The 23306-nt window shown below is 40.8% G+C and overlaps 1 protein-coding gene across 4 annotated transcripts in view; it reads right to left on the bottom strand.

The window, feature by feature from the left end:
• Positions 1-408: 408 nt before the first annotated feature.
• SLC26A5 (solute carrier family 26 (anion exchanger), member 5) overlaps positions 409-23306 on the bottom strand; it is a 37569-nt gene continuing 14671 nt past the window's right edge. For 2 of the 4 annotated variants that reach the window (XM_014963780.1, XM_014963782.1), the window contains exons 2-20: positions 23069-23282; positions 21165-21304; positions 18229-18339; positions 17520-17698; positions 16826-16990; positions 14586-14738; positions 13292-13374; positions 13051-13198; positions 11191-11304; positions 10813-10890; positions 9283-9378; positions 8406-8512; positions 7160-7229; positions 5621-5713; positions 4549-4671; positions 3501-3707; positions 3174-3228; positions 1456-2615; positions 409-1126 (exon numbers count right to left, since the gene is read on the bottom strand). In XM_014963780.1, coding sequence (XP_014819266.1) covers positions 2473-2615; positions 3174-3228; positions 3501-3707; positions 4549-4671; positions 5621-5713; positions 7160-7229; positions 8406-8512; positions 9283-9378; positions 10813-10890; positions 11191-11304; positions 13051-13198; positions 13292-13374; positions 14586-14738; positions 16826-16990; positions 17520-17698; positions 18229-18339; positions 21165-21304; positions 23069-23232 — 2229 coding nt within the window. In that variant the 5' untranslated portion in view covers positions 23233-23282 and the 3' untranslated portion in view covers positions 409-1126; positions 1456-2472. Of the gene's footprint in view, positions 1127-1186; positions 1365-1455; positions 2616-3173; positions 3229-3500; positions 3708-4548; positions 4672-5620; positions 5714-7159; positions 7230-8405; positions 8513-9282; positions 9379-10812; positions 10891-11190; positions 11305-13050; positions 13199-13291; positions 13375-14585; positions 14739-16825; positions 16991-17519; positions 17699-18228; positions 18340-21164; positions 21305-23068; positions 23283-23306 lie in introns of those variants that run through there. The other 2 variants (XM_014963781.1, XM_014963784.1) reach the window with 2 other exon arrangements.

The raw sequence follows: 23306 nt of genomic DNA, 5'->3' as shown, positions 1-23306 counted from the left end.
AATCTCAGTGAGATTCTAGTAACAGCCTAAACCTGCGAGGTGTTTGTAAGAAAGTGTCAGAAACCCCAAGGTAAGATGCCTTGTCACCCTGTACGTCCCAAAACGTGTCCTTTGGGCTACTGAGGTGCTGAAAGATCCCGAAATGCTGGCAGTGTTTCTGGGTGTGCTTGGAGCACTGACAAGCCAAAGGTAGGATTGACATTTTTAGGGAGCAGTGTGTTAGTCAGTAGTGGGAAGAGGAGATCAGTTGACTTGTTGGTAGGTAACTCAGGCTGGCGTGTAGGAAGCGGTGCTGCATCATCCTGAGGCCTGGCCTAGAGAGGAGCAGGAGGGTGAGGAGCAGGGACCCGCCTGGAGGTGGTAACCCTGTCCAGCCCACCCCTCAGTGACAGACACCAAGACAAAGTGGAGAATTTTGCCAAGTGACGGCCATCACTTTATTTTAGAAGGTGACAGGACTGTGATGTGAACTAGAGAGACTATATAGTTAAAAACTGAAGCTGCGACAAGCTGAAAGTAGAAAAATATACTGTATGTAGATACAAAGGCTTGTTAAACTAGTTAACGATAGAAAATGTACCAAGAGGTGTTTAAATAAACACGCACAATGTGTTACCGTGCATTCAATTCACCCTTTGAACTCAGCTAAGCAGTAATTTCTGATGCAGAAAGCTTCCTATCCCTAGTGGCAGGGGAGTCATGAGGAAACAAAACATCTTCCCCGACTACCCCCCGTTCTTGGGAAACTTTACCTGAAGCAAGCCCTAATTGCACCAGAGCTTGAAGCAAAATAAAAGCATAAAGTTCTGCATCCAGAAGAGAGGAAGTCGTTCCAATTCCCCTGTGCACCGGGCCTTCGATTTGAGGGTGCTAGATGCAATGTCACTGATGCCCCAGTGCCCCTCTGCCATCAAAATCACCTTCCCAAAACCACTTGGAGGTTCCTACCTCTGCCCAGCCTCATAGCGACTGCTGTTAGGGCAGGACCTGGGAAAATACAGGCATTGAAGGGTCCTTTCTTTTGCTTGAGTTACATTTCCAGGGTTTTGTCTCCCAGACGAAGTTCAGCAGCAGCACAGCAGCCAGGCTGTGAAGACAACAGGAAAAAAAAACAACAAACCCACACCTGTTTCTTTTAAAAACCCAAACGTAACATTTTTGAGTTCTGTTGAGTGGAGGTTCCTACCTCTGCCCAGCCTCATAGCGACTGCTGTTAGGGCAGGACCTGGGAAAATACAGGCATTGAAGGGTCCTTTCTTTTGCTTGAGTTACATTTCCAGGGTTTTGTCTCCCAGACGAAGTTCAGCAGCAGCACAGCAGCCAGGCTGTGAAGACAACAGGAAAAAAAAACAACAAACCCACACCTGTTTCTTTTAAAAACCCAAACATGTAACATTTTTGAGTTTCTGTTGAAATCTATTTCCCAAAGAACTTAAAAGCTGAGGCAACCCACACCTGTTTCTTTTAAAAACCCAAACATGTAACATTTTTGAGTTTCTGTTGAAATCTATTTCCCAAAGAACTTAAAAGCTGAGGCAGGAGCAGCGCTGCTGGTGGGAAGGTATCTCAAGCAACAGAAAAGTATTTATCTTTTTTTTGGTTTTTTTTTTTGATCATTGAGACTTTAGACCTTGTCTATTATTATTATTGTTCCAGCTTAAAAGATTGTATACAGGGCATCAGGTCTTCATTTAAATAGGCTTCACTCCTGCCTTAAACTAGTTTTGTCTTGAAACATTGAAGCTAAACTAATTTTAGCTTCAAATCAACTGTACTCTTTTCCACAAAGCATAACTAGGTTTTGGCAGTGAAACCGTAATATTGATAATGTAACAATTAATCAACGAGTTTCTAATTTGGAGTTTAGAGGGAAAGCGTTGAGGCAGCGAAGAATTGAGTATAGCTGAGACAGGTCAGGTGTTTTAAAAAAATAACTGTACCATCTAGGTTTAAAAAGAGCAGCAGCTCAATGCCACCAGTGGGAATTCCTTCCTCCAGCTGGCAGACTCTTATAATTCATACGAATCTGTTGTATGCAGATGTTGACATCAGGCTTTAAAAGTCATTTAAGAAAGTTCTTTAAAGACACTGGTACAGTGCATCGCAATTGCAGAACAGTTATTTCCTGCAAGATCCCACCTCGCAGTGAGTTAAAGTGCCCATTTTCTCACCAGGAACAGGAATGTCACCTTGTCTATCAGATTCCGATTGTAGCAGAACACACTGAATTGTCTTGTCTTGCATAATTTTGTGCTTGTATGTCGTTGGGAGGCTATACCCTGATCGAAGGAAAAACAATTCAAGAGCATGAAGGCTTCCCATTCCTTATCCACATTTCCTACAGAAAAGCAGCACCGCCCTATACCCGTAGATACAAACAGCCTCAGGCTCTCTTTAAACTGTGCAAATTAAATATTCAGAAAGAGTCTCCACCGGCACAAATCTGGCTTCTGTTCTGCTGGGTGCCACCCCTCAGAGCTCAGCGTCAGCCTGCGAACCAGACCCGGCTTTCTCTTGGCAAGCGAGGACGGCGTCGTGAATACTGTGGAACAGCCACTCTCTTGTCACAGTGGTATCAAAAAAATTCAGTCTCGTCAGCTCACTCGTAACAGGGGCTACAAAACAAAAACCAAACATGGCATCAGCGCAGAAACCCAAGTGCAAAGAGGGAAGGCAACTGGAGCTCAGGGAGAAGTGGACAACTTGTTCTCTTACTTAAAGCGTGTGAAATAGCCAGGTGGATCACACACTACTTCTGCTCCCAACGGGGAATTCTCTTATCTAGACCTACACAGAGGCCTGCTCCTGGCAGAAGATGCTACAATTCCAAATATCAGAAACTTGGAACATTGCAGGCTTTTCTCCTTATTACATTATTACAATAATTTCAACATAGAAAGTTTGGTGTGGCATTTACAATCTGCCAGCTGGAATGAAGGGGAGCAGGACCCAGTCCCCACAGAACTCATGTCAGCGCTCTACTTTCACTAAAGTGAAGGCTCTAATACATATGGGCTTGCTTTTCCTCAAATCCAATTTTAATCCAATTTTAAGTAAAGTAAGTGCTGATACTACTGAGGCACCTGCAGCAGAAAATTCGGAGCCAGAGGTAAAGAAATAAAACAGAGTCTCTTCCATAAAAAAAAAAAAAAAAAAAAAAAATCCCAACTCACCACTACAGCTGGCAATACAGACACGGACACCAACTTCTTTGTATTCCTTTATAATCTGCAACAGAGTTAAACTGAAGTTAAACACAGGTCTATCACGTAGCCATCCCAGTTCTGGGAGATGTAAGCCAGTTACCGTGCAAGCTGCACCCTCCACATTCCCCAGTATCCAGCTAAAACTTGCAGAGCTCCAGAATTAAAACTGTGATGAGGTGAGCTACTGGATTGTGTTTGAGCTGGCATTTACATCTCAGGCTGACAGGTTCCCTATTAGGTATCCCCCAAGTTTTCTATGGGGTTTTCTGGGAAAAAAAAAAAAGCCCTACTTACTGATTTTAATGTTTTTGCTCCAACTGAATCCACAAAGTTCACGGGGGTGAAATCCAGAATTAGAGAGTGGATGTTTGGTTTGGGCTCCACAAAATGTTCTTGCTCATCGGGAGACATGTCTTCTACGCTCGCCTCTGCAAAGCTTCCGTTTACAGGTAACTCCTCATTTGCTATCTCATGTTTTACACTTGCTTCCACGTCGTTACTCTGGGAGAGAAGATAAATAAAGCTTAATGACAGCCACTGCTTTTTCAGTGTAGATCCCCTTCCCCCCATACTCATCTGTTCTTTCAGCCTTTAAAAGGAGCACAGCTCCTGGCCATGACAGAAGCTGGTTTCACACACACACATACTTCTGTATCTTACGTACATTAAGGTTTATTCTCTTCTGCCCGGCCTCTCTACAGTCACACGAAGCAGCTCAAAGCTGCTTCACAGGAGTGAATCACCCATTTCCTTCAAACACTGACACCTGTTCAGAGGTTTTGACTCCATTGCCTTGCCTTATTCCTGCTGATCCTGTCAAGGCCTATATATTTAAAAGAAGCAACAACCACCAGGCTCTTAAGTCAGGCATTTGGTTTGCTTCCCATGGTAAAAGGCACCAGCTCCCTGCATGAGGGTGAATTTAAACATCCACAAAAGCACAAACTTTTGTGCTTCTCAGCGTGCCTGCCTCACGTAACCAGGCCAAGATCAGCAGTGCAGACAGCACCTTTTTATTACAGGAGCTGCTAATCTGAGTTAATTTTATTATATCCTATTCCTGCATGATTATTCCAAGGGCGTGGGGAGGGGCAGAGGCAGGGTCCCCCCCAGTTTCTGCTGCCAGCACTGCAGTGTGGCAAGGCTCCGCTCTGCTTTGTGCTGCCTGAACGTAACCACAGCTCAACACAATTACCCAGTCCAGCCACGAGCCCCCGGTCCCTAACGGCGCTCCCTCAGCAGCCTCCCCACACCTACCCGAGTGGGATGCTGGGCCTTGTATAAACAAGCATGGTAACACCAGAAAGCAGTGTTAGCTGATAAAACAGAGGTCAATATTTACCGAAGAATTCACTAGTTTCAATACAGCTTTCTTTCTGAGCGCGTTTGCCTTCTTCATTTCCCTGGCGTGTCTCTTCTGGGCTTTTCTCCTCGCTGCTAGTATGGCACAAGGGTCCACTCCAGTCTGTTATGAAAAGAAAGCACAATCAGAGGAGATTCAGCTTGTTATGCCGACATTGCGGTATCAATTAGCACTGAATTCATCATTGACATTAAATTTAAAACACAAGCCTATGTTATTCAGCTTCCTTTGGTGGGGGTGAGGACAGTATAAAGTAAGAAGGCATAATCTTGGCAAGCACTGTGTTAACAAGAAGAGGAAGGGATGCATCACATTCTTTTCTTGAAATCAGACAGTGCCACGTTCCGACCAGACGCTGATTGGAGTGCAGGGAGCAGAGGGGGGAGAAGTGCATTTGGCCATAAATCGCTGATACCTCTTGCTCGGTGAAGGAAGCACCACCCACCTGTTTGGTACAAGACTCATCATGGGAGCTACAGAAAAATTGTTCACAAGTTAGTGAGGGGGCAACTGCCACGGGGTCAGGCCGTTCTGCCCTTAGAGCTAGTCCTGGTACTGCCATTCCCACCCAGTCAGACACGGGTCAGACAGGAGGCGAGGCACACTCTTGTGTGCAGGCAATGTGTTGCTCATGAGAGACACTGAATGCCCACAGGATTCCGTGGTCTTACACTCCAGTAAAGACTCTCATCCAAGAAGGAAGCTTTTACTTCCATACATTTTGTTTTCAGTTCAGCAACTACTTATTTCCTTCTGGAAAAACAAAAAAGTGTTTGACCAGTTTGTGCCCTGCAACCACCAGACTTTCCACTCAGAAGTGGTGAGTATTAAGCTACACTTCATCTGTTTATTCCCTTCCACTATGTAGTTGCCTCCTAAGATGAGCTGCAGTTGGCTGGAGGGTCACCTTCTCATATTTTACTGATCACCAGGTGCCACAGGCTGAGAAACACTGTGCTAAGGGCTACACAAAAGGGGCTGAAAGATGAGCATGTTTCAGAGACAGTTTGAATTTTCAAGACACAGACATTAAAGAATTTTCTTTACTCACCTTTTTCTTCAGTGCACTTGTGTAAGACTCGCTATTGGCAAAATAAAGTGATGCATTAGCTTGAAATATTTTTATTCCAGGATATTCTCTAACCTAAGGAAAAGAATATTGGATTTGCACAGTTAAGTATTGCCTGCACTAGAAGAAAAGCCCCTGTGTGATCACAAGGCACATGAACATGCAGCCCAACAGCCAGCCCTGACTGGCTATCAGCACGTGTCAGACAAAGAGGGTCAGCACTGTCACGAGCAAAGACAACCAGAAGATGGGAACCTCCACCTCTCCTGGTGTAACCCTGCACACAATCAATGCCATGTAACATTTCTCCTTTCTCCTCATTCTCTCCTACAGCCATAAAAAGGCATTAGATAATTGCAGTTCTCTGATGTTGCTTTCTGCAGCTGGTATTACCATGAGGAAATCGATCTAGGAATGCTTCCTTTTAGCCTGCCTTTCTAGAGGCATAATGACATATCTCTCTTTTTCTGTGTCTCTTTTTGTTTCCTGTCTCCTCAGGTACAAAAAAACAGCCTTTCAAATCTCTGTTTTTAAACAGGCCTTCAGATAAGTCTCAATATCATTTCTTCCCTCTACTTTAAATGAAGTAATCTCTAAAACAGGCTGCACTCTGACATTTTACACATAAACGACCTGGCCAGCAACAGAGCCCCAGCTGCCATATGCTGCAACCCCGTGTTTATACAGGAGGAGGAAATGCCAACTGCCCTCAGTGTAACAAACACAGAGGCTCCTCTTCTTTGAGTAGAGCTATAAACATGCCCACAAATACTTCTGATTTGTATCATATTGAAAGCAGAACTGCTGGTTAGTTTTCAAATTACAGCATTGTCTTTTCCCATAGGTTTTTACAGACTGGTTCCTTAGTAAAGGGGGATGTGGCCTTCACAGCAGCATCTCTGAGAACATGGCAGAGAGCACAGAAAATTGTAGTTGCTGTTTGTGAATAAATACAGCATGTTTATACCCATTATATTGACAACATGTACTGCTTTCGCCAACTTTTGGTTGAACAAAATGGCATTTAGAAGCAGCTAAGTGCATGGCAAGCAATTATGCCATTGACGATGCATAATTAATGAGCAGGGGATGGGTGGAGGTAGGGAGATGCTGTTTAGAACAGTTTGTGCAATTCTGAGGAACAGATCAGTTTGGATCCTGGATTCCATGGGTTTCATGCAATACTGCCACAGAAGTCAGGAAGGAGGCCTTGTATGCACCTATGTACATCACAGGTTTAGCACTGGTATTCCTATAAACCTTACCATTTTGTATGAGCTAGTACAATGGAGCTAGTATAGAAGTTACTTTTGATCACCTGCTGGTGAAACGTACATGCAGCACAAACTTTTTGGACAAAACAGCTTTTACTACTAAAATCAAATTTCTTTCCTTTCAACACAGGTGAATGCCAGGCAGACAGCACTGTATGGGCAGTATCGTAGGGCTAAGCAGCAAACTGCCACAGGCCTCTTTGCTCCACTACATAAAGCTCTTCAGAAGAGAAGAGCACACTCCTACCTCTTCGTACTCTTCCACGTCACAGTAGATGTCAGTGCCACGGATCTGACCAAGGATTCTGTATTGAGGGCTAGAGAGGAAAGGAAGCAAATGTTTCAGTATTAGCACTTATAAAGTGGAAAAGCAAGTGTTCAATACAGATTGAAACATGTTAAATGGTCCCTCTGCAGTGCCTGTCTGGTACTGGCTTATCTAAACGTGGTCAAATGCAGTGGACAGTTTATGGCAGGAACATAATAAAGGGGCCATTTGGTGTCGAGGCAAGTTGGTTTCTCTCAGTGCAAAAACAATTAACAAAAACTTAGCAGCGTAATGTTGTTGCCTTCTGAAAAGCATGGGCCAAAACATGCAAAGTTACAGGGCAAATTCTCTTCAGCATGAACTAGTGAAACTCATAGTAACAGCAAATACGCTGCCATTTCAAAGAGCTACTCTGCTCCCAGGACTGTGCCTGACCAGATGAATATTCCCAACTCTCAAGCAGCATGACAGCAAGATACATTACTGTTCTGTTTGCAAAAACAAAACCATATAGAGATGGCAGAAAAATACTACTATTTATGCAGAGTGTAAACCTCAGAATTTGGTTTCTATACAAAATACAATTATATATATACCAAATACAATTTTTTCTATACATTTTCCACCTAAATATCCCAGACCCTCAGCCTGGAAACCTCACGATAGTCCTATCCACACGTGTAAGAAATCATTTCACCATAGACCTAGAAAGCTCCACAGTAAAAGCTTTGTCACTTTGAATGGGGAGAGAGGAGAAGTGATTTGAAGAACTAGAAGGGCAGGCACAATTTTCTGATGAATTAGAACTTTCTTATAAAATACCTAGTGATAACCTGACACAATTCCTGCTCGATTGTAACAACTAGTGCACAAAAAAATGTAATAATTTACTTGAACTAGCATCAAGCAGATTTGAAATTCTAGACATTTGAAACTCTAGACATTAAAAAAAAGTAAACACGAAGATTAATCAATGTAAGAAATCAAAATTCTTCTGTTTATTATTGAAATTACAAGTTCGTGCCCTCTAGAAAGTCTGTTCTCACAAAAATAAAATATGAACCCTGGATCAGAGCCATGAAGCATGACCTACATTATGAAGCAGGTTCTATACTGTACACAGCTGAAGAGGGTGGAAAGGTCTTCTACTTATTTGCACCCCTTAAGCAAACAAAAGCACACAGAAGATCAGCAAACACTACTTTTGATAAAGAAGAAATCTGACCTTTGTGTTCTGTAAATAACGGTTATCATTGCAAACGCTACTGCAGTAAGCAAACCATAGTCTAGTCCCAGGAAAAGAGAAGCCACAAAAGCTACCACCCAGATGGCCTAAAACAAAGAAAAGCTCTGAATTATTATGCATCCGTTCTTGTTAACAGCAAAAACAATAGCATATTTCAACCTCAAAACCTATGTATCACTTCTGTTCAGGAATAGGCTGCAATGTAATACATCATGACAGCAAACTGTAATCACCTTAACCTTTCAAAAAACACATAAAAGCTCAAGGCACACTAACATAACATCTAACAAATGGTCACATATTAATTAATGCTGTTCCTGTTCTCCTCTGTTACCAGCAGACCCCAAACACCTTAGAATAAAAAAATATTCAAGGCCTGTAAGTAGCTCTCACTTACTTCCATCAGCCAGTTAATCCAGGAGAAAAATGCCACCGCAACGTTCTCTCCGATACATTCTTAGCTCTGGCCCACTCCAGCCACGTTTTTGATATGTCTTAAAAGATGGCAAATACCTTCAAGTAGTTTCCTTTGTCACTCTGTTTTTCAAATTATTCTCAGACATTCTCAGAGCTTTCAGAGCAGTTCCTATAGCAACACTGCAAAAGCTTTGCTTTTACTGCAACCAAACTACTTCTGACCCGAGTTCAAGGTTGTTGAACAACAACAAAAACACTGTTGTCTGCAACAGGTTGCTCTCCTGGGGTATACTTACAGCTCCATGTCTTGTGTTCATCAGCAATGCAACACCAAATTATAACTCTTGGGTAAGTTTCTGCCCTGTTTTGGGGGTTAGGAAGAAGAGGAGCAACAGATTTAATGCAGTAAAATATACGCACCGAGCTGTGCATTACTCACCAGCTCAATCTTACTGGTTCTCCAGAAGTGCGCAATATCTCCAAACTGTTTGAACATTCCTTTCAGGTTCACCATGACAATTGCAGCGAGCACCGTCTAAGAAGATTACACAAATGCAATTTTCAGATGCAAAACAAACCTAATGCCAAGTAAGAACTTCAAGGCACCACAACTGTATTTCTCTGCTCTGTACTGAAATAACTCTACTGAACACTTGTTCCATTAAAAAAACCCCTAACTTTTCAAGTAGTTCAGTGGAGACATGCTTTTACTCCAGCTGCAGAAACAGCAAGCCAGAGTCACTAGAGTTTGATTTACTCTTTCCTGGCAAGAGAAACCACGTATTTCTGAGCTCATGCTGCTGCAATTATAGTGCCCGTAGTGCCTGAAGCAGCTAGGCTATAATCTCAAATTCAAGTTTCTCTACAATATACTGCAAACAATTCCTGCAACAGTCCTATGGGTGTAACCCCAGGTACAGGAAATGCATATCATCCTATGCATGTCACCAGAAATGAAGTCAGATTATATTCATTCACGTAAATACATTTTTATAAAACTAGGTAAAGCTGCAGCAAAACCAACTCATTATGCTGAGCCATCACCCAGCCCAAACCCTTTCCTAGCTGAGCTATTATTTCTTTTAACTTTTTAACCTCTTCCCAGAACTCCTATGCTGCAATCAAATGGGGTCAGCAGGACTAGGGAAGTGACTGTCCCCCTGTACTTGGGACTGGGGAGGCCACACTTCAAGTCCTGTGTTCAGTTTTGGGCCGCTCACTACAAGAAGGACGTTAAGTTGCTGGAGCATGTCCAGAGAATGGCAACAAATCTGGTGGGGGGTCTAGAGAACAAGAGCAGCTGAGGGAGCTGAGGTTGTTTAGTCTGGAGAAAAGGAGGCTGAGAGGAGGCCTTATCGCTCTCCTACAACTACTTGAAGGAAGGTTGTAGCCGGGTCATGGTCTCTTCTCCCAAGTAACAGGCAATAGGACAAGAGGAAATGGCCTCAAGTTGCACCAGGGGAGGTTCAGATTGGGTATTAGGTAAAATTTCTCCACTAAAAAGAGTTGTCAAGCATTGGAACAGGCTGCCCAGGGAAGTGGTTGAGTCACCATCCCTGGAGGTGATTAAAAGATATGTAGATGATGTGTTGAGGGACACGGTTTAGTGGTGGACTTGACAGTGTTAGATTTACAGTTGGACTTGATGATCTTAAAGGTCTTTTCCAACCTTAATGATTCTGAAGGGGAATTGTTTGAATGTATCTTTTATTATGTCCTTAAGACAGAGTCCTCCAGAACATCCAATATTAACAACAACAACGAAAAGCATGCTGGACCCTTCAAAACATTATACATTTCTAGTCTAACTTAGAGCATTCAAAATGTAAAGGTTTCTGGACCAGCGCCTAACTGTGTTGCCTACTAATCATCCCACAATCTCTACTTTAAGCAATACTCACTGGCCTCTGTTCAGTGACAATGACAATGTCAGTGACATGACAACGCCTAAGAGGCAAAACCCCCTTACCTGTGGAAGCGGTTCAAAGAGGTATCCAATAGCCACAATTACCAACAGAACCATAATTGAAGAGAGAGCACCTGCAATCTGAACAAAAGAAGCCAGAAATTAATTTGTAAGTGTCCCCAAAGGGCAGTATTACTGATTAACTAACCCCTCCCATGCTTTCCACAAGGCAGGTTGCTCTTTTCATCCTTCCCACTCATTCATCCATTTTGGCTGTTGTGCAGCTTTTTACCCTGGCCCAATTCGGATTTGGAAGATGGGAAACTACAGTTATTCCTTCTGGCCCAGGCAGAGAAATCTGGCAATCTAGTGAAGCTTCAGACTTTAGCTTTGGAGCTCCAAAAAGCAAACTTTTTTGGGGCAAAATTTGGGTTTACATACCTGAGTTTTCCCACCGGTGCTTTCTTGAACAAGACTCCGAGACATTGAGCAAGTGATTGAAAAGCTTTGGAAAAATGACCCCACAAAATTGCATATTCCCAAGGCAATAAGTTCCTGTGTTAAATAACAGAGCAAAAGAAACGGCAGTTATGCCTAGCAACTGCACAAAGCTGGAGTTATCCATCCTTATTAATAACCACATCTATTTACAGTGCCTCATAGCTACCTTACTGTAGAGAATAAGCACCCTTATTGTAGCTTATACTTGTGGTTCTTACACATGCGCAAGTTGATGCATGTTAAATCATCAGTTAAATAAAGTATCCGATGAAGTGCCAAAGACATTTCTCATCCTTAAATGTTGCAGTAATGAGTCAGCCTGAAAACTGAAATGAATGACAACATTGCTTGTTTTAAGGACTTCTTCAACTTGGGGATAGCTTGATTTTTAACCCTGAATAGACAAAGAAAATGGTTTGTCATACCAACTCTTTGCTTTCCCCCTAAACTGTCTGTTTAGTACCATTAGAACCAAGAGCAGCTGTGTTTCCATTGGCTGTGTTGCCAGACACCAATGGGTGATAATCCATTGCTGTACATGCAAATAACAATATGTCTCCACCGCTTCAACAGGAAGATCTCACATGAGAACTGTTACTGTGAGTGAGATCAGAGCTCCATCTACCTTTGTATTGTGTTTCTGACACCTAAGAAAGTATTCGCTTGTAATGAGGACTCCCCAGGCTACTCTGCATCCTCCTATTTGTAACTGAGGTGATTTGAGTTATACATTTTCAATTGTTCTCAATGAGTTTCTCCTCTTTGCAAATGTACAATCATTTTTGCTTCATTTAAACACTCAGCATGCACTGCATCCTGTTTGATAGTTTAACATCCAGGTGAAGTAGCATCTGGCACCTCCTGAGGAAAAGATCTAGATGCTTAACTTGGGTGAGTGATGATTACTTTAACTAATGTAAATAGCGCTGATTCCATTCATGCAGCCATGGATTTGCCCTCTTCTCTCTTTGGGTAACACAGAACAATGACATGAAGGATGAGATTCCTCTGACCAGATGTAAAATTCTGTAGATAAAAGTCAATTAAACTCCATTTACTCTCAGAGGAAGACAGCTGTTTTGAGAAGGGGGAACAGCTGATCTGTGCTGCATCTGATGCTTGCTGTAGGAAATGAATTACAGCTTACGAACTCTCTGTCTCCCTTGACACCACAATGGTATCAACCAATAATCCAATTGCAATATTGATTCTAAATTGCACAGGAAGGAGGTAGGTAGGTGAGGTTGACATATCGTTTTAGAGGGTCCTTTAACTACAGCCTTTGTCACTGACATCATGATGAGAATGCTAACTATGGACAGGGCTGATTGCTGCCCCAAGAAATGATGAGCTACTTATTTGCAATGGGTGGAAATAAAAAGAAACTATAAAACATAATTGGAATTTCTAAACCTTTGATAATAGTTCTTTGACACGTAAGGGCATTGTATTTATCACATGGGAACACCATGTTTTGCTCTATTACAGAAGGCAGAGATAAAATAGCTGCCCATCAGGACAGCAGGCTCAGTAACGTCTGTCCCAACAATTAATATTCATGCATACGTCCAAGTCAAACAGAAGCAAGGTGCCCAAAATTAAGCTAAAAGTGAAACTGGTTATTAAAATACAGCCAGAACTTAAAATAATTCCTGGTATTTAAACATGTAGGCTGTCAAAAACCTGATCTGATTCCACTATGAAAGAAAAACTCATTTTTATCCAGGATCCCATTCTGCTTTAACGATGTAACAAAGGTGCTACTGAGAATTTTCAACAAAGCAACCCCAATACTTTTACCTGATTCCCATCAATGGTGTAACCATGTTTAAGGGCAAAGATCTTGGCCATTGATACAGCCATCGAAAATCCAACTATGGCTATAGCTATTGCATCCACAAATATTGCCGGGATGAGCTGAATATCAGGAACTGCTGGTGCACGTAACCTTGGAGAGAAAATAAATATTTTAAAATTGTTACAATAAAAGCTACATGTCATTGGAAAAGGTATAGTTTGAATAAGAATATATCATCCTTACCCTTGAGGAATATTCCCAACAACATCCACTCTGTATGACTCACTCAGGTTCATTCCAGCTGAAACTCCTGTGCCAATAATTACCTAAAAATCCACAAATACATATGTAAACATGAGCTAGAAAGAAATTAAGCATCCTGAAGAACTAACAGCAGTTAGCTGATTGTGAATAATACACACAAGGGATTACATTTATTTGTCAATCAGTTTTCTAAGAGTTTGCAGGGTAAAGAAGCAGATAAGAAGGAGGAAGTTATCATGATTTTATCTCCATCATGTTTAGCCTCCACTGATTTTATAAAGTTTTCTTGGAAACAGTTAAATGGAACATGCTATGGTATGATCTGAATCACTTGAATTCCCTTAGCCTGAGCCAAGCTCTGGCAGAATAGTGTACTGAGAAATTAAATGCAAGGACAAGCCAAGGACGTGTGTACTGCCACGTTTTCATGTGCATAACCTGCATTCTATCTGTAATGAGAACTGGTGCAGCAGCAGTGAAAGGAACAGGTGTAAGATCACTGTGCTGCTGCCTTACTATCAAACAATACCCTATTACACCACCTCCATCATCTCTCAACAGCATCCCTTTGCTTTGTTCCTTCTAGCTAGATTGTCCTCGTACCTCCAGTTATTGCCTTTCTCAGCTCTGATTTTGTGCAGGTTGTTTGAGAGCTCTAGTTATCCAGAAACTCATTTTTAAATCCAACCACTTTTAAAGGTGACAGGTTATCTGAGATGTGGGCTGTGTGCGTAGTAAGATAGTCTGCTTTATCCATGTATTTTAGAGTAGTCATTCGAAACAGAATCACCGCTGTGGCCAGTTATCAGTCTCAGAAACAGTGAAAGGAAGGTTAAGGAGTTAGTCCCACCAGTTCCTGCTCTTCTCTCCACCACTGCATTCTAAAAAGCAAGCAAGCCCTCAACAACCTCTGAAACAGGCATCTATAAGCACCTTCCTGCAGGAAGGGGGTCTAAACTCTTGGACTCCAAATGGGAAATTGCCACTCAGAGACATTGTCTTGAAGAGAATCATTCAGGGTGCCAAAACTCCAGGATAGGGCAGGTTTTACAACAAATCTCTACTTATCCATTGCCATAGAGAACAATGGGTGTTTAACTGGGTTTTCAATTCTTCTTTGGGACTTTATGCCTAAAACTTGGGTATGTCAGTCCTTAACTGTATTCAGCAGAAGTTACTCTAAAGCTCAACTAGACTCAATATAAAATTAGATTGTTTCTACAGCTTTAGAATAGTTACATAATTTAGCTAAAGAATTACACAAGTGGCTTACCACAATGATCTCCATAGGAATAGGAACTGGGAGCTTCTTCTTAAACCGGAGATTGATTTCCTTGCCGATCAACAATAGAACAATGCATGTTAATCCAACAATCAATGCAGCAATATTGGTCGTTGTTATTTTTGAAAGCACAGCAGCTATGCTCTGTAACACAACAGAAGTACCATAATTACTCCATGAAGATCATATTTGTTCAAATGAATTTATTTTCTTAAGAAATATGCCATGAAAGAGCAAATTATACACTACTGTTCAGCTGTGTTTTCATTCTGCATTTTAAAACCGCAGTGAATCAGTGCCTCATTAAAATCCCCATTGTTCCCACAAAACACAGTAGTTCAGAGTATCTCATTTACAACACCAGCCTTCCTCGAATGGGGCAAAAATTTAGAGGAAAAAACTCTCATGCGGGAAAAAGTCTAAACTAAACCACATCTTTTACCCTCAACATTTTCACACATTTTTCATACTGGCAGCCACCTGAAAGCAGTAAGTGCTAACCCCTTCTAATACCTTCAAATATTCTTTGGCAACTCACATCTACTTAGAGCTGCATAAATCATTCTAAAACGATAAAGCTGCTGATACAACCATTGAGGTTACCATAGCAATACGATTAAGTAACAGTGAACTTGCAACATTGCTGAACTGGCCATTATTCCAAATATCTTGTAGTTGAAAATGCTACTAAAATGGTGTTAGGAAAGAAAGCTTGCTGGAGCACACAAGTTGCTAGAGGGTAAATGATTCCCCTACCAAATACTACTCCTCCTTCTACTGCATTTAAAAAAAATAAAAATAAATGACTGGAGAGGTCATTGAAAGATGTACATACCTTCTTTAAAAAGAAGGAAAATTACAGTAACTATCATGATATTATACAGTCAAGACGTCTTGGCAGTACATCTTGAATGTATACCTTCCATCTTATTTGTTTGGCAGTTAGTATTTCTGACTTCCGGATTAGTGAACTAAACAGCAAATATAGGAATTAATCAGTGCAGCCTTGTTTCCAAAAGGTTTGTTCTATCTGCACAAATATACAAAAAAGATGCCCACAAAAATATTTTCTGTAGCCTCCGTGTAGTCGAGATCCTGAAGCTTCCTTATTGCTGAGCCATCAATCTGCTCAACAGCTTTTAACATATCTGAGATCTTCTCTGTTCTTCCACTCAGGATTTCTTGTCTGCAAAAATCAGAGCATCGATTTTGTGATAACAACTTGGGGCTTCCTAGACTGGCAGGCAGATCAGATTCAGCTGCATTTCAACTCTGCCTGTTCATAACAGCAAGAAAAATAATGCTCATATAAAGTTAAAAGCCTTGGTTGTGATTTCAATTAGAAATGTCCCTTTGAACAAGGGGAACATGAATTTGCTGCATGGGATCTACAATACATTTTTCAGAGCACAACTGTCAATTTTAAGTTCAAGTGAACAAGAGCTTTTGGTTTTGTTTAAGTCCTACTAGTCAAACCATAGCTTTACGCTGTGTGGTTTGTCTTCCGTCCTCTTGCATCTTTATGTGTTAGGCAGAAGGTGGAAGACTAGGTTATGAGCTACAGCAAATGCTGGATCTCTACACACTCTGAACAATCAGTTTTAATGCTTAGGGTCTTTGACAAATACCAATGTTTGACTCTGAGTGTCCTTGTTTCAAAATAGTTTTTCCCACTGCTCTAAGGAACAGGTACATTTACGATGACACAGCCCTTTGTGTCCAACCACACTACAGAAGAGCTTACAAACAGGAAATGAAGAATACTCCCATCAGAAATTGTGTGTGAAATTAAAGAAACAGAGACGGGGCAAGGTTCTGAGAACATTTCCTAGCTTTGCCAAACAAGTCTGGTCTACAGTGAGCCATTTTAGTAGCACATTTTCCCATGATGTACAAGAGACTTGCTTCAATGAACATGATGGGCAACATTATCTGTTAATTAATGCCATTAATGAGGACAACATTATCTGTTCATATTACAAAATTGCATTTAGCCGAATCCTAAAATCTGCCCATCTCAGACCACGCCAATCTATCAGGTTGCACCCAAGCTACACTTTAAGATGCTCATATATTGCTATGGCACTTAAGACCTCATCCCCAGTTTCAAATATTGAAGCATTATTCTACTTAGCCAAAATAATTAAAAAATAAAAAAAAAAAAGGAAAAAGCTTAATTACTAGATCCAGACAATGCAGAATGTACATGTTTAGTAAGTGTAATTACTCACATATACAACTGAGAGGGGTCCACTGTATCGGTTGGTCTTAATGCCAAGGAGATACTTTAATTGAGAAGTAAAGACATGAACCGCAGCAGCAGTAGTAAACCCTCGCACCAGCGGCTCTGTTAGATAGATGGCTACAAACCCAAATCGAAGGAGACCTAAACACAACTAATGAAGAAGAGAAATAGTAACCACGTGATTCCTGCTGTAGCCTGAACATCAGCACTATATAGCAGACAGGCCACAGGACACCTCTCACCATGATACCCAAGCCAGGTCAGGCAAACTCAAACTTGGCCTTTCTAAAGCCATAGTTCAGTAAGCAGCCACCAATGCACCACATCTGCCGTGCCACTGGCAGGTGGGATGTGGTACGTGGGTAAACATAGGTGTTTCTATGCATTTATGGACAGATTAGAGACCATCAGGTTGAGTTTTTCTGATGGAACAGGAGAAAATGAAAGGAGGGAGGTCCCATTTTTCCTCATCAGGCCAAGATGGCAGACAAAGACTTGCCTCCAATGTATCCCTCCCCACTTCTGTTACGTGGCTGGCATCAAGCAGCCTGTGATCTGCACAATGCAGCGCTGAAGCACAAGTCTATTGACAGGGATCCACCATGACCCAGCACCCCTTGCAACTGCCAGTCTGGCAGCGGCATCTGAACTTGCCCTTACAGCAAACTGCAAGCACCTACCTGGATAATTCCTGAAAGAAAGGCGAGAGTCACAGCTACCTGTACCCTCTTGGTGTCCCTAGCATCAAAATCAGGGGAATCGGTAACATTAGTAGAGTTAGAGCCTACAGGTATCATTTCATCAGGCACTTCTCTCACAGCAACGCCACCAACCATCATACTAATCACAGCAAAGGTACCTGAAATAAGAGGGAGAGGAAAATAACCGGTCAAAATTCTTGTGCCTTTTTTTTTTTTGTTTAGGACTGCTTCTTATTAAGAGACATGTGGAATTAAACTACCTAGATATTGTATTTTTTAGTCCCAAAATCTGGTCCAGTACTCAGCACCATTTAGATGGTAAACATATGTCTCTACAGTAAGTAAGCACCATAATTTTCTCCTAGCTCAATTTTGTTATGCAAATTAAAGATTCACCCTGGCCACACAGACAGCTGACTGCAGCAATGAAATTACAGTTCAGGAGTTCACAGCACACATTTCTAGATCTAGTCTGGTAAAAGATGCTCTTCTATTCCCTCCTAAGTAGGATGGATAAATCAACAATAACAAATTCTGCTAATGTTTAACATATTCGAGTTTCTCCTATTCACTTAAATTTGAATTTAAGGAAAACGACTTCACTTTCTATTTCTCCAATTTTATTTTTTACAACTTTATTAAATACATGTGCACACACACAGACTTTCAGTTATCCATACAGATATACCTATTGATATGTGCTTGGAGGTTCCAAAAAACGTATATAGAAAGACAGGATAAAATGAAGAATATAGGCCAAATACTGGGGGAACAGCTGCCAGCAAAGCATAGGCTAAACCTAGAAAACAGACACAAATACGTATGTTAGACAAACAACAAAAATAAACCACCTGAAGCAAAAGGATTTAAGCTGATTAAAATTGACATCACCTAGGAAATGTAGCGACATATCACAGGTTTAAAAAACAAGAAGTCTTGTAGGGAATACTCTTTAATATGTATAATACTGTAGGGTAGTGCCTAGAACCTTGATGGTTTGAGTCAGGAAACCAGAAGTGTATAATTATAGGCACTGCAGGTGTGTGTGTGTTTGTGCATACATTTGTGCACCCCTACATTCATTGCTTTGCCTTTGTGGCTGGAAGTACTTCTTAACAGCCAACACTTTTTGTTGCTTCTGTCTTCATCTGTCAAAGAATGTAATAAAAGACACCCAAAACCCTACAACCAGTGGGACACATTTGATTTTTCTCCTCTTTTTCTAATCAAACATGATCTTCATGGTAATCTATGACTGATTAAACACTTCCCTCCTCACCTCAGAATGAGTGGGATGAAATAACAGTTCATGTTTCCACCAAATATGCTCCAAAATGTAAAATAAACAGAGAAGCATTGATTACAATCTGTAAAGTCATAGAGCTTATACAGTCTGGTATTCTTCCCAAAAACGAAGTCCTTTTTGTTATGTTCCTTTTTGTCTGGTTCCATGCAGTGGAAGTATGATCCACACCGTTCCTATTCACAGGTGGGGCTGGTAACATGGCAATGGAGCAAATTACAAAAGGAAGCAAAGGTTCACCCACCAAGGAGAAATAGTGATACCCAAAAACACTTCTTCCTGTTATTTTATTTTTAAATTGAGATACAAAGCATCAGGCTACCATGAAAGAACAAAACCAAGAAGGGATCTTCTGTGTCACCCAAGCACTCTTGTGCAGTTTAATAGCTCAGCCTTGCTCACGCACTAAGCAATGTCTAAGTTCAGACCAAGAATTCATATTCCTATCAAAACTGGACTGATGATGTCGTTATATTTGCTTGCAGCAAAGAGCTCTTTATTAAGTACTTCTGAAACTCACCCTACATACAACCTCCAGCCCCGGGGCCACCTCTTATTCCCAGAGTATCAAAAGAACACTCTGTACTATAACAGCCTGGCCTGTAATACGGTGATGAACTTAAAAGTACAAGGGACCAAAACTGAAATCAGTGGTTTCAAAAGCAGAAGGGTGGGTCTATGTGAAAATCCTGATCTGAATACCCTTTTATTCCTTTTCATTTTCATTTGTACTGGCATTTTTAAAGGCTGTCAGTGCCAAGGAAATAAAGAGATATTGACATGACAGGAGTTCACAGCTCAAACACCCTGGTCATCATAGTTCTGCCTGGAATGATTCCAAGGCTACTCTGAACTCATGCTTGCTATAATTATATCCATTCCAGAAAAATAAAAGTTCAACTTTTGCCTTCTTAGAATCTGAAAGATTAGGGGAAGTTCAAGGGCATGTCTGCAATCACCAAAGAAAAGAATAATGTTTAGTTTAAAACAAAGTCACAAAATTAAGTATAAAGTTCACTGCTGACCACTTAAATTTTCAAGTCCTTATCTGGTCATCACATAAACTGTGTTTCTGTATAAAATTGGAAATGTTTGTGTCTAGTACATGACAGATTTGCCTTACTTTACTTATCAGTTTAAGATAAGCTGATGTCTGTATTTGTGTAAGAAAAACCATATCCTTAAGTACAAGAAATTGCACAAAGCCAGGAAGATGCAGAAATAAAGAAGTCAATTGCACAGACTAATTTAGGATATTCCATTGTTTTAATGGGTTATCGCCTATTAAAATCTAGGCTTCTCAGATTTACAGATTTGTTCTTCAGACCTGCCTCAGCCTAAAGGGGAACGAGAGAGGTGGAAATAAGAAATAAACCAAAATGCAAGTGAACTTGCATATGCTTAATTACATTACCCTTATCATGAGGACTCCACTGGACTGGGTTCTGCTCAAATTCAAGAATTCTCTCTACTCCAAGACCTCCTGGGGAAATCTACTGGGACTGTGGTAGCTGTTGTGAAGCTGCCATTCCCAGAGCAGTGATGACACCCTATAATGATACTGCTTTAAAAATGCTGTCCCCTTCTAACCTCGGAGCAGTTCTGAAACTGCTGATAGTAAGGTGTGAGGATGAACAAAAGATTCTGTTGGTCCAGTCACCAAGGGCTGAACAGAAGAGTGAACACTGGTTTTCTCATCTTCCACAGAGCCTGCTCCTGCTTCAGGGTTAGGCTCCACTTGGGGTGAATCTTCCAAGTAATTTAATAGAAATTCCACAGATTTGCAGTCTTGTTATAAAAGACACTTTTGACTTATTTCCACCATGTAAATCATTTCCCACTAGTTTGGGAAGTCAGCTTAAACTGGTGACTTTTAGCCTTAAGAGGGATCAATCTCTGATTTCTCGCATGTTCCTCTCCAGTTGAATTTAGTTTGGTTACTTTGCAACAGTTGCTCTCCTGAAACATTATGGCTACTAGATACTGCTACCCTCTGTAGCAAATTTGCTAAAACTTTAAGGGTGAGGAGATCAGAAAGTAACTTCAGGAAAGGTTTAGACATGCCCTGAAACCGTGAAAAGTTGTTTTTTCATCATGAGGTGTTCGTATTGATCAGAAAGGCACGTTTCTTTCAGGGTTTGCTGCATATCACTGACTTGCAGTTTTAAGGGAATCATCATTAGGGGCTGGTCTGCAGAATGCTGTGCTGGTCTCCAGGCACCCCACTGAAATACACATCCTATTCTCATGAGCACTCTTCAGGAATCCAAGCACACAGGAAAAGCACAGAAGAGGATAAATAAATCCAGAGAGACACTCACCTTGAGGAAGCTGCATAACCCCAGTGCTTATACCTGAGATAATGTCTCCTAATAAGTATTCCTTCACTGGGTAACGGGGAAGCCATTTTAAAATTGGTATGCAACTGTAAAGATGAGACTTGGCTTTCTTAGAAGAACAACTGAAAAAACAAAGCAGAAATAAAAAAAGTTAGACACAAGCAGGGGAAAAATGGGTCGAAAAAATAGTCTTTCATCCCTATACAGGGAAACAGCTCCATTATGGCAGGCTCAGACCCCTGATGACAGTAATTTCTGGACAAAGTTTAAGCCCAAACAACTATGACTCCAGTTAATTTAGCCCTTTATCACATGTTGGTTGCTGTTCACACACTTTATGGAACTGGAGAAGAGAATCACCGTCTTGTGAGGCTGGAGGTCAGTGGGAAGTGAAACTGTTCAAGTCCACGCACTACTGAGCAGTCACACAACACTTTTTGCTGAGATCATTCCTAGTAACAATCCTCTGAGGACAAATTTCTTTCTGACAATGGTTTTCATTCATAAAAGTATGTTGTGATGCTTTTTCCTATTTTTATTTATTATTTCTGTGCTTTATACTGTTTTGATTATAACATTTTATATTACTGTGGGTTTTTGAAAAAATATTTTACTAATGCTTGTTATTCTCACTGGTACTGACAGGCTAACTTTAAGGTTATTTGAGAACATAACCCTTCTTTGCCCTGAAAAGAAAAGCACTGAATCCAGTAACACCAATCCTTGTGTCTCTTAGCAGTTATTAACCTTTTGAAACCCTGACTCATGACAAAGGAATAGAGCCAGGAAATATATCTCTCTATCCAGTACTGCCATGAATCATACTTTGATTGTACTGTGGTAAGAAAGTATAACCTTGGGCAAAAAATATAACACAGGGATCATATAAATGCTCTTCTGTGTAGGGGAACCGCAAGAGAACTCCAGAGATTTGTTAACATTTCTGAATTCTCACGGGATTACATCGCTTGAGATGAAGCTTATCGCTTGTGAAGAAGCTTATTGCTACAAGTAAGGAACTAGAGTCATCCACACTTCTCTATGTTTAGAGAAGCACAAGAAGTTCAGGAGGATTTTGATCCACATATTTTTTTTATTCAGGATAGATCACTTTTTTGTGGAATTAGGTTCCATTACCATTAGAACGGTCATTTCATTAACCAAAACAAATCTCCAAATGTCAAATCAGGTGAACAGGAATATTTTACAGATGAACACTTAGACAGAAATCATTTGTTGTCCTGCAGAACAAGCTTCTACCAAGAAATTGAATCAACTCTGCAAATGAAGCACGGATAAACATGCAGGCATTGAGAGCTTAACTAGAATAAGTTTTTCTTCACTATTCTCTGGTACCACAGAGCACAAGTTGCACAGTTAAAAACACTTCCTGTCTAACCAGATGATACTTAGATTGCAAGGTATTTTTTTAAAAGCTACAAAATGCCTCTATTAAATCCTTATTAGATTAATAATTTAGATTTCTACACAGCTGTCACACATTTCCATTCTTCTTCCCTGAAAGGATCATGTGAAGCATAAATGTGGCCGTAAGTATTTCCATGTAAAAAGGACAGATATTTTTCTGGGTCTTAAGAATTCATGTCACATGATTTGACTAATACTTCACATTCCTATGCTGCATATTCTTCCTTTGCACATTGATGAAGGCAATTAAACTAATTTATCCAACATTTTGTAATCTTGATATATAGTAACATATAAAATCCCATACGCAGCTTTGTCAGTCTTGCTGAACAATCAAAGTAAAACAAGTGCTTTTATCTTTTAGGTTTCTTTGAAGAGATTACCAGCTATGTGCATGAATCAATTAAGAATTAGAATATTTCTGATCAATAGAAGAACGATAAGAAACAAAACCATACCGACAAGAATGTGCAATCTTCTGCCTTAAAGTCTGAGGTGTTCTCTCTCGCCTGTGCAGCAGTCCTTGCAAGAGCTCCTCGTTACAGATTGGTCTCTGCACACAGTACCTCTGGGTTTGCTCAAGAGATGCTTCATGTTCTTGAGAATGGTCCATAATTGACATCACGGAGCAGGAGCCAAGGAATAACAGTCCCACAGTCTCCACTGAAAAATCTGATTGTAAACAAAATAAGTTTG

Source organism: Calidris pugnax, unplaced genomic scaffold (assembly GCF_001431845.1).
Source record: "Calidris pugnax isolate Ruff unplaced genomic scaffold, ASM143184v1 scaffold44, whole genome shotgun sequence".
Classification (NCBI taxonomy): Eukaryota; Metazoa; Chordata; class Aves; order Charadriiformes; family Scolopacidae; genus Calidris; species Calidris pugnax.
This window is presented reverse-complemented; position numbering and strand designations above follow the sequence as displayed.